This window comes from Phoenix dactylifera, unplaced genomic scaffold (assembly GCF_009389715.1).
Source record: "Phoenix dactylifera cultivar Barhee BC4 unplaced genomic scaffold, palm_55x_up_171113_PBpolish2nd_filt_p 002400F, whole genome shotgun sequence".
NCBI classification, from domain to species: Eukaryota; Viridiplantae; Streptophyta; class Magnoliopsida; order Arecales; family Arecaceae; genus Phoenix; species Phoenix dactylifera.
Window position 1 is genome coordinate 22,547 of NW_024069626.1, and position 11,732 is coordinate 34,278.

An 11,732-nucleotide genomic window follows, 5' to 3' on the forward strand; every position below is an offset into this window, starting at 1 on the left:
CTAAGTTACAATGTGTGAAAACTAGAAACGGGAGTCCTTTTGCTATTAAAAAAAAAGAATATTTTCTTCTTTAAAAAAAGGAAAAATTATGAGGACTTGTGACATTAAATGAGACTAAAATGGTACTACTGAAGTGCAACTCCGCCAGAAGCTAAAAAAATCCACTCGCATATACTTTTATAATTAAAATAATAGATATGTAAAAAGGAGATCAGCACTAGTTCTCCAAATTTGAAATGAGCACACTTTGTTATAAATTAAAAAAAAATAATCAAAAGGAGTATATCGTAGTAGCATGGTGTTGTGAACTTATTCTCGCGAAAATTGCACTCCACCATTTTGTGAATTTGGGCAGCAGCTCTAGCTTTAGAAATTTCCAGAGTAGGGGCCATCTACATAGACATTTACTCATGATATTCTCTTCGTTTTAACTTTTAACACCTAATTTCTTCCCGCGATGGCCAGGACCATATTGAAGGCTTGACCAATAAGCGTCCTCCATGTGGCTGGCTGGTGGTGAACATTCTCAATGATTAAGATAGCAAAATATAGCGAGCACACAATAGATATTAGAAGAGAAAGGCAATTTTAATTTTCAATTTAATCCTAGAAAATGGACTCAACTTACAATCCCTTGAAGAAATTGAAATGGCTGCAATTATCCCAAACCAGCTTCCATGGAACCCAATTTTCCCTTTGGAAGCACTTATTGGACCTCCTGCCACTAAAAACGACCTTTTGTTGAAGCCCATTGGGTCCTAAACCCTCACTCTAAGCGAATGCTTCAAACTCCCCACATGAAGGACATGAGACCCCAAGGCCACCATTCTATTCCCAAGCTCATCCACGAGGCTCAAATCCTTGCAAACATCAACGTTGAACACAACATAGCCCACCCCTTTGGGGCCCAAGTAGATCTTCTCAAATCCAAGCAAGTGCTTCTGGGGAGAATTGTGCACTGAAGGTGGAGTTGAGAAAAGGAAGACAGTGTGGCTCCCGGCCATGCGACCGGGGTTCTGAACTCTCAGATGGATGTCGAAGGCTGCATTCTGGCATCGACTTCCGACGAGATCGACCGACTTGCACCTCTTCGAGTAGCATGAGTGCCCCTCTTCAAGGGGGATCGATACTAGCTTTGGCGCTTGAACTAGGTGGTGGGTGAAGTCATTGTAGCTCAAACCATCGCCGAAAGAGTATATCACATCGCCTGTATAGAACCGGTAAGTCCGTCCAGGGTAGCCGGTCGACGGGTCGGGCCTCATGCGCATGTCGGTCATCGGGACCTTGTCTGCAAATGACTCAGGATACCAAGTCACAGGCAACCTCCCACCTACAAAAATTGATACAATTTGATCATGATTTAGTCCTGCAATGACAATAAACAATTAAAACGGTGTGCAAGTAAATTATGTGCAACCAAGGTAGCAGCATGATACTGGTGCCGTGCATGCGCTTATAATAGCATAAATGCAAGTGTTGTGCATCCAATTTAGGCTATAACACCAATATTGTTGTTAGCATGATGATACTAATAAAGCAGATCCTATATCAAACTTACATGGATTGTAATAGCCAAAGATGATGTCGGCTAGGGCAGCACCGCCAGCTTCGCCAGGGTATCCGACCCAGAGGATGCTCGAAATTCGATCATCAGATTTCGCGAACGATATGTCGAAGGGACCACCAGACATGATCACGAGGATCACCTTGCCCTTCGCTGCCTTTGCTATCTCTGTTACAAGGGTTGTCTGCTGCCCGGGGAGGAGCAGGCTCACCCGATCGAAGCCCTCCCTCTCGATCGATTGATCGGCACCTACAACCAAGACGGTGACATCAGCTTTCGCCGCCGCCGCCTTGGCTGCGTCCAATTGGAGGCTGTTGCCAGCGCACCCCACATTGGTGCATCCTGGCTGGTACACCGTGGAAACAACAGCTGTTAGCCCCTGGAGAGGCGTTGTATACTTGCATGGGGTACCTGTGCAAGATTGATTACTGCATGATCAGTATCGCTAGGGCAGAGACAGAGAAGGCCCAAAATTTAGAGCGAGAAAATAAGAAAAGCCTACTGTTGTGGACTGGCCCATGAACCATCGCAGGCGACCCAGCCCACACTACGTACAGGTGGGCCATGGTATCATCCGATTGGAGTCTTTGGACACAAATATGGTCCAAATGTAGCATAGCAAATGTAGCATACATGCTAACTTATTGGAATCCATCATCCATGTACATGTAGCAAAATAATTTTGGTTCCTTTAAGCAAAACTTTTTCAAAAAGAGAAATCGTTTTGGCAGCCAAAAAGTTCATGCTCTTAAATGAAGAACCAAAACCAAACTACTTCACCATATTATGGTGCAATAATTTACTCCAATTCATCACCCATGAGACAATGTTGCCTACTTTTCAGAATACTTATCTTACCCTTGGGATATAGCGGCTTGCAGTAAGATATTTGAAGGTTTATTTAGAGTAGTGTAAGTGGGCTAAACATGGGCTTGGATCAAGGAAAACGGAAAAGATACATAATATGCGTTTAAACGTACCTTCGTAGTTGCCGATCATGGTCTTGGTGACGTTGGCGTTGGGGCCGATCACAGCCATGAAAGCGACGGATTTGGGGTCGAGGGGCAGGGCGTCGTCGTCGTTCTTGAGAAGCACGATACCTTGTCTCGCGGCCTCGCGGGCCAGCTCCTGGTGCTCCGCGGTACACACGTCCTTAGGGCCCAGCTTCCCGAATTCCAGCTTCCGTGGATCACCATCGAAGAAGCCTAGACGCATCAGGACCACGAAATTGCTGGTGATGGCCTTGTCCACGTCGCTCTCCTTGAGCTTCCCGGCCTTCACTGCGGCCTGCGTGTGCTGCCCCAAAAACGACCCGCAATTGAGATCCAGACCTGCCAAGATTATTTTACTCTTTTTAATGCTTGTTAGGCCCGATAACTAAGTAGTTTTTAGGGGGAAAAAAATCAGTTAAAACTTTTTTTATTCTCTGCAGTGGAAAAAAAAGTTATGTTTATTTTTTTAAAAAAAAAAGTATTAGTGGGGTCCAAGGCAGAGAAAGTCAATTAGTGGGGTTATAAAAGTAAAAAAAAGTATTAGTTTAAAGGCAGAGAAAGTCGATTAAAGCTGTCCTGGCCGACCCAACTGCTTGCTGTCCCTGTGCCGTATCCGTGAGATATCATTAGTGACGTTCGGTGCCCATATCTTTACCCTAGTTAATACCCCGAGCTACCAAAGTTCCTCAAGTTGCCACATAAATTTGGGCTAAGTTTCTACAAGACCAGTGAGCTTATATACACACAAGTATTACTTGTGTGAGAATCCGTACGGACATGTGTTTAATTCCACATCGATTATTCGTTGAGGAGATGTTGAGTACTTATACAGGAGGATCAAGAAATCCAAATAATACGTTTTAACTACCCATTTTAGGTGAGATCCTGAGTTGTTACAGTATGAGTCCGATTTAGAGCACAAACCTGCCAAGATGGTTACAGCTGCAGCATCCTCGGGAGTTTTGGTGTAGTGCTGCTGGTTGTAGAGCACATCGACCGAGTCGCAATCAGAGACAATATAGCTGCGGGCATGAACAAAATTTAGATTAGAATAACGAATACAACCCAGACCGCTCAATTTGAGAACATAAAACCTTTCATGGCTAAAGATGCATGCAGTCTTGTTCTGGTGGGTGCATGACCTAATGTCCAGCCCAGTCTGGAGAAGTAATGGAGACATTGAATCCCTTTGGCATGTGTAGCGACCAGGATTGGTAGGTAATGGCATCATTGTGTCCGGATCTAAGAGTCCAGCTCATGTCTATTAAGTTCGCCATCAATTACAATATATGTTCATCTTATAACCAATTAGAATGATTTTACCATACCTTTTTTTTTATGTGGTAGGGTGTTGAAGGGTTTAAGGGTTTGAAATCATAGTTTGCACTAAGTTCATGTTTGGACCACATGTTCATCTCCCACATGGATGGAAGTTGCTGAGAAGATAAAGCGATAGAAAAGTGCGAGGATGGGGGCCTTTTGCTCCCAATTCCAAATCATCAAAATGCTGAGATTGATGTAGAAAAAGTGATGCACAAGATCTCAAAAATCTAGCAACTGCAATTATTAGAAGTCCACTCATTTGCTTAGATACCTTGGCCACTTGCATGAGAGATACCAAATGGATTAGAACATTCAAATAGACACTAAAGTATGATATCTAGAACAGTAACCCTAATAGTATGATGAACAAGGTGTATGAAGTATAAAAGTCAAGGATGATGAGGAGCTTGTCGCATTCCCATTAACAAAAAATAAACAGATATGCTTCATTTTAAAAAAAAAAAAAGGAAAAGGAAAAGGATAAAGTATAAGAAGAGAAGGAGACCCATTAAGTTTCCAGTCTCCTCTGATGGTTCCAGCCAGGAGATCTGGGTCTGCACATGTGGGGACACCATTGACTTGGTTGTATGAGCACATGACACTGGCCACATTCCCCTCAGTCACACAGCTCTTGAATGGAGGCTGAAAGGTATCATCCAAGTCTTGCTTTGTGACCTAACACCACAACCATTAAAAACACATATTGAAGGAGGATACAAGTTAGGACACCACAATATCAGAAAAAAAAAATGTTGCCTGGCAGCAAAGGACTCCTAATTAAGAGAAACCATTGTTTATATGCATATAATCTATAACTTAATCACTTACGCATCGGTTCTTGCACAAATTTTTAGAGTATAATATACTTATGCAAATATAAAATGCTAAGGGACCACAATACGAGCCGATGCTGCCGTTAGGGTAGAAAAATGCCTCCCTATTACATTTGTGAGAATCGTATAGCCCAAGATGTTAACGTTGGACACGACATTCAAGGAATGTCGAGCATTTAGTAAATTATTACAGGATCTTACCTTGATAGATTATCCTTATTACACCAAAATAACATGGCTGAGATTCAACAATAAGATAGATGCAGCCAATATATATAGATTTTATAAGAAAACATCAGTAAGCCGACAAAGCTTCATAAGCTTTCATCTAATAAAAGCAACTTAATATGAATTTACAGCCATTATACATTGTACATTCAAAAGGGTAAAATTTGTGCAAGCATTCTAAGTTTTATAGGTTATCGAAAACTTATGTTGTGCATTATAATATGTTCTGAAGTTCTAAGAAGAAATAACCTATATTTTTAACCTCATTGAACTAGGATTTTGTGTCCAGCATGGATTTTATCTAGAAAAGAAACATCATTTTCCATTTTACAGAGGATCAAAGTAATTAGAATGCCTTTTACATGCAATTTTCTTCTCAAATATATGTTTTCCTAGCATATTTACAAAACCATAAAACCTCGAAAGAATCAAATTTATTAGTCATGTAATTACCACAGCATTGAAGGTGTAGCGCTGGATTCCTTTCCAGTTATCGAGGTCATAGGCAGTGTAATGCTTGCAGCAAGCAGCGACTTTAAGCCGGTCTGGATCTTTGGCCTGCTGCAAGCCCTTCACATAACCAGCAGCATACTTGCTTGCAAGCACAGGATCTTCTCCGGGCGTCTCCTGTCCTCTTCCCCATCGAGGATCTCGAAATATATTGACATTTGGACTCCAAAATGTTAGTCCTGCTAGACCCACATTGTGCATTGCCCTGGCTTCTGTTGATACCACCTACAAGCAACCAGATATACAAACATTACAGACCAGCCTGTTTTCCAACCATTGCTTCTGAACTTGGAAGCTGTTCTTTGCCATTGGATAAAAAAGCAGTGCAGAGTTCACACTGTACCATGAACATAGAACATCTCGAGCATATTATTATTAGTTTATCATGCCAGTTTGGTCTGTTTTTTTTCTGAAGTGATAAGGACTATGATATTGATATACGGCTTATTAATTTGTCAAAAACTTGCAAGACCAGTTTAAAATTTTTTAACACCTACGGACTCGTAAATCCAAAACATCTTGTTTAGTCGAAGACAAAAGATGTGTATCTTTCAATAGAATCGTGGAGGGTCATATATACAGACACAGACATGAAGATAGAGGCACACTTTTCTTACAGTAAAGACAGTTCATCTTTTCCCTACATGAAACTGCCCTAAGAGAACGTTTCCGAGATTTGAGAACATCTGTAAAGCACTCAATTTATTTACTTTCATGAGACAGTGACACCTCAACTGATAGAGATGTGGGCACAAAGAAGATGGCCGACCATTTATGAGGAAATTTGCAATGCATATAATGCAGAATCATTGAAAAGATTGGAACATATTGCGAAATAATATCATATTAATTTCAAATGGTGAACCCATGAACTACATTATTAACTGTAGATTTCTCTAACAATGGTCATATTCATCATCTGTTCCTAAAAATTAATACACAATCATGGAGGGGAAATCACTGCCTTTTCTTTGCTGGATTCAAAAAAATGAATGTAGACATAAATTATCGGTTTAGTGCTGAAATTGAAGTAAAATTGGTAAGAAATGTCAAGAAAATGATGAAGAAAGGAACATTCCCATCTATCGAAAAGTACAAATGGCATACAAAATCTCATAATATTACACTGACACATGCACATACACACATGGGTTCGGGTTGTATCTTTTTCTTTCGTGATGTCAACCGTTGGATGGCACCTTGCACAGATCTTAAGTGCGCCAAACTCATTCATTCATCCATCTGCACATATCTCGAAATAGCTATTGCGTGATCCTGTGGTGGATCCGCATGAAGGAAGGTGAATCCTTCTTGGCACCAAAGATCCGAACCAAACAAGTTAAATAATGTCCCAAGGAAAGCAACAAGACCGTTTCCCTAATGTGGAAAGAGCAGCTGAATTTGGTAATTCAAGAATAAAATAGGTCTTCTTTAATCTTAAATAAAAAATTTTAATCCTATATCTATGAGAAGCAATTCAAAAATCATATCACAGATTAAACCAGATACAAGGAAAAAAAAAAGAACTGACAATAAAAAAGGAAATCTTTTAAGGTTGATGTATAAAGTTCCAGTCATATAATATGTACCACAACCCTGAATGAGGTTTTAAGCAAACTTTCATATCACCAATCCAGAACCCACTCCCACAATCCAATACCCAGAACCCACCGATTTGAGCATAAGCATCGCAATGTAGCCTAAAAACAAGGCTTGGAAACTGGAATGCCATCACTTCCTCATCAAACAAAATCAACACAACAATGTCAATCCGCTACACATTAAAAAAAAAAAAGAAAAAAAAAACTCATCTCCAACCTATAAACGAATCAAAAGAACAGAACGTTGAATAAAAACCTCACCTTTCCAATGGTTTCAAACAAGGTAGTATTGAACGAAGCCGCGGTGAGAATAACCTGGGGGAAGCTGGTTGCCCCTGGAACCAGGCTGGAGAAATGTGTGCCGGGGCCCGACGTAGGAGACCCCGTGCAACGCCTCTGACCACCACTCGTAGCTCGGGATCCCAAGTCTACTCACCGCCGCCGCCTTGTTGACCAAAAATCCCACCTTTTCCTCCAATGTGAGCCTCTTCACCAAGTCCCCCACCCTCGCCTCTATCCCCCACGACGTGTTGCAGAACCCGAAGCTCGCCAGGCTCGCATTCGACGCAGTGTCGCAAGCGAAGATGGGCGTCTGGGCCAAAACCCCGGTAAAACCCAGAAAACAGAGGAGGAGGGAGAGCCAGAACAGGGGAGCCCCAAGGTGGGGATTTTGATGGCCTTGCCGTCGAAACCATGGCTCCTCCAATGGCCTCCGGGGCTCTCCTCCTCAGTGTCTCTTGCTTCCTTTCTTGGAGGTTATATAATGGATTCCAGCAGGGGAGGCATTGGCGTTGTCTTGTTGTGGCCCGTGACGGGTGGAGAGGCCTCAGACGGAGGGGGGGAATGGGAGGGGCTTTGAGAGTCCGTGAGGATTTGGACCGCTTTTTTATTGGTTTTATCTTTGATGGGGCGCCCAGAAAGGACTAAGGGGTCGTTTGACGAAGTGGCAGAAGGTAGGGGGCGTCGTTGGACGGTCTTGAGAGTGGAAACCGATTCGTGATGCTCGTTGGAGTTTAATGCGCAGAGAGAGAGAGAGAGAGAGAGGCCTCGGTAACGACTCTCCTCTTCGAAAGTCACTGCTGGAGCTCACGTGAAGGTAATTCCCGACAGCTAATTCTAGGAACATGCATCGCAAGTAGCTATATGGTAGAATGTTTTTTTTTTTTTTACTTAATGTATTCTTTCCTAAGTTTTTTTTCCTTCATGATTGATTGGTTTTCATTGATTATTATATTTTGGTATTGGATTTGATCTTTTCCTTTGTTTGATGATTTTGTTAAGAAATATGGTTGGAGCTATCCCTTCTCTTTACTCAGAAAAAAAAAATGTTGAACACATAATGTTTGGTTTGCTTCATATGCGAAGATACAAAAAGTTAGAACTCTTAGGTGGCTTTTGAGGAGTGATGTTGAAAGTGATGCTATTTGTTTCTTTGTGTCTGTGATGTATGGCCACGTCTCTTAAAATTCTTTCATGGAATCTTCCCTTCTGGGTTCTGGGATTTTGAATTTGTGATGTGATTTAGCTCTGCTGGATAGCAAAAAATGCTGTCTAGGTTAGCACTTAGACGAGTAATGGGAGCTTTTAATGCACTGGTGGACAAAAGTCTGCCCTGTCTGCAGGAAATAGCTTCTGCTAATATAGACACTTAGACAGCATTAAAAGATTTAGACTTTATTATCATCATGAAAGATTTACCTAGATGCATAGAAGGTAAGATTCAGACAGAATTAAAAGATTTAGACAGATAATCTGTCTACGCTCTTCCAATACCTAGATGCGAAGAAGGTAAAACTTAGAATTAAAACCGGAGACGCCTTTGAAGTGCATTAAGAAAATGCATGATATTTGATTCAACTAAGAAGTTGCAGCACACATTATCTTCATTAATTTTGATTTTGTAAGTGTGCATGTGAAGGAAGGCCTTGACATTATACCACACACATTTGTTGTTAGGTACCATGTCAACACTACACCGCCTCACACAAAATTCCAAACATTGCTCCTAATTTTTAGGATGCAATTTATGTAGTTGATGCCATTTAGTAAGAAAATCCACCTGTGCATGATGATGCAAATTAAGGCTCTTGCATTAATGATGAAGTAAATTAATCAAAGCAAGGAAAGCCTACAAAAGTAGGACTAGATTGGCATATGATTATGTCTTGTTTCTAAATTTCACCTTCTAGCCTTATTTCCTTCAGTTCCCCCAGCATTCAAAGTAGAGAGTTACATGAGTGCCCTTGATGAGTAGGGCATTTTTCGTTGAGCCCCTCATAAAACTCAACTCCATATCAATCTATTGCACCATAGATCAATGACGATCATCTTCTTCCATCAAGTTTTCATACCATGTAGCTTCCACTCCCATCAAAGTTTTGAGTCACGGACGGCAATCATTACATCGAAAGAAAGCAATTTTTAAGAAAGCTCTAAATATACTCCGGACTCTGACCATGTGCTTCCAAGTTTAATAACAAGGAAAAATAAAACTACCCACGTTCGCACTCTCACTTTTGCTGGACTAGATACATTAGGGAACCACTGCAACGGGCCCCATGTCTTGCAACAAGCAAAATGGGACAAAGAGGAGACAAATTTAAGAAACTTTCACTTTTAAGCACCCAAATTCACAGCCTCCACGGCATGGCATGACACCTGGAGACCACTAAGATAAAATTTGTGTTTGCTACGGTAATTGAGTGGATCCAGAAACAAATAGAAAGATCAGTAAATACCTTCTATTGCAGGATACTTTGGATATCGGAGAAAGAATGCATCTTATTTTTTATGAGATATGTTTATCGTAAGACGAATAGAACTGCGTACACCTGATGTCAGAGGATATTTTGAAATATTTTATTTTTAAAAAAAAATTAATGTATTTGTATTAGGAAGATGTGGAAAAAAAAATAAAAATAAAGAAAGAAGGGAAGCCCAGGTCACAAGAGTGGCTGCTCACAAGGACAAGGATAATAGCATGGTGGGACACCAACAGTGTGTGCGGGGTTCTGCCCGTGATCGCTGGCGGGCAGCCAAACAATGCCTTAAAATTGAGGGCGGTCGGGACACGTGAGTAGATCCGGTCCGCGTGAGCCGAAAGCAAGAGCTCAGACGTCTGAATGCCAATTACGTTGTTTGGACGGGCTATAATTGGCTGGGCTCGATGGGGCCCACTTTGTTAGAATAATGGAGAGGGGACGGAATGGACTGAGGCTTGTCCCATTCATATCTTGCCTTTTTCGCAGCTACGGATTATGTGGGTTCGAGTGTTATATGGTGCAATTCGGAGTACGTGGATAGAAAAATAAAATAACTATTTAACATATATCTATTTTGAGTTTGTATTTGTGTGGAAAAGTCCACTAGAAGAGAATCTGCATTGTGTATGAAACTATACTTGTTGGGGAAGGACCAGCGTAACGTCTTGCAATGTAAAAATATAGAATCCAGACATGAGTTAAACTGTCAAAAAGACTAGCTAGAAAATACTATTTGATCTTCTTGTCCATATATAAATACTTAAGATCTACCAGTTCGATAGTCGATGCAGGACTAAATACATATCCGTACGGGTCTTCATAGAAATATTATGACTTAGATAGAAATACAATGCGAGACTAGCATGGGAAGCCAAGGACCCCAATTAACAAAGTTTTTACTAGTCTTATAGTTTTGGGGACATCTTAGGCTGCTACACCAATTGCGCTCAACATCTATTTATTTCTGATACACTTATTTCACCATATTAAATGCAAAGATTGAAGTCTATGAAATCCATAGCACATTACAACTCTATTCATTTCACACCCCTCAGATTGCAAATTTAGTTCCATTAGCCACTTGTTTCCACATATCATTTGATATATACATTGAACATTGATGGCTAGACGTTGTGAAACATCCTTTAACATGTATGTTCACCCTCATATATATTTTGATGCGTATCTTGCGTGTTGTTTCTTTTTCCATGTACCCTTTACGTCCGGCAAACTCATTGCCTTGTTGATGGGGAAGGGAAATATTGCATTCAACTCAAGCTGGAAATGGGCATGGCTGCAAAGAGGTATGAAGGATATCTCATCAAAACCTATGTCTATAATATATTCAAATGAAAGAAGAGATGAATACATGCAATCTTGTACAGCTAGTTTTTTTTTTAGAGTAAGTTATGCCCTTTTTTTGGAAAAAAAAAAAAGTAATGCCATCGAAACATGCATTTCCTATTAATAAGGCAAAAAAAAGCATCCTCTCCAACACAATTATATTACTGTGCAACATAAAGACATCAAAAAACAAAAAAAAAAAGTTTTCAGCCACCACATTGGCTAGATTGTGGTCCAATTTTTCTGAGCGACCTAGGATTGTCAAAATAGAAGAACCAATAAGAGAATGCTATAGTTGCATGGGGACTCAAACTGTTGGCTAGTTCCCATCAACAATTCACCAGAAACCCAAAAGGTGATGTTGATCTTCCCAGGGTTCCAAAGGGATATGCCACCCTAGCATGGTAATGGAGTGAAACCACTTCTCCTTGATAGGAAGTCTGAGGGCCTTGCATGTGTGGTAGATTGGCACCATCTTGATGTTGAAGTATTTCAAAATTCTAAGCCTATCTTTTTTTTTCTCTCGTATATTTGTTTAGTCCCACATTGGGTTGTTCACTTTGTCACTGTATCTG

At 40.8% G+C, this 11,732-nt stretch overlaps 1 protein-coding gene across 2 annotated transcripts; it reads right to left on the reverse strand.

Moving 5' to 3' along the window:
• Positions 1–567: 567 nt before the first annotated feature.
• LOC120109567 (beta-xylosidase/alpha-L-arabinofuranosidase 2-like) lies at positions 568–7,726 on the reverse strand. Of its 2 annotated transcripts, XM_039123296.1 has the most exons (7): positions 7,313–7,726; positions 5,394–5,675; positions 4,385–4,554; positions 3,481–3,578; positions 2,545–2,895; positions 1,559–1,975; positions 568–1,330 (listed from the first exon to the last, which is right to left on the reverse strand). In XM_039123296.1, exons 2-7 carry the CDS (start codon positions 5,649–5,651, stop codon positions 759–761), a joined length of 1,866 nt encoding a protein of 621 aa, XP_038979224.1. In that variant the 5' UTR covers positions 5,652–5,675; positions 7,313–7,726; the 3' UTR covers positions 568–758. The 2 variants fall into 2 exon arrangements, with proteins under 2 accessions (XP_038979224.1, XP_038979225.1); XM_039123297.1 differs by lacking the exons at positions 4,385–4,554; positions 5,394–5,675; positions 7,313–7,726 and adding an exon at positions 3,699–4,349.
• Between the last annotated feature and the right edge of the window lie 4,006 nt (positions 7,727–11,732).

What these genes read in the sequence shown, in the direction of transcription:
- LOC120109567 (XM_039123296.1), bottom strand. Translation starts at nt 5,651, where the DNA reads ATGCACAATGTGGGTCTAGCAGGACTAACATTTTGGAGTCCAAATGTC. An exon ending in GCTACACCTTCAATGCTGTG is followed by an intron (nt 4,555 to 5,393) that starts GTAATTACATGA and finishes TTGTGGTGTTAG; the next exon opens with GTCACAAAGCAAGACTTGGA. An exon ending in GGAGACTGGAAACTTAATGG is followed by an intron (nt 3,579 to 4,384) that starts GTCTCCTTCTCT and finishes TCATGCCCGCAG; the next exon opens with CTATATTGTCTCTGATTGCG.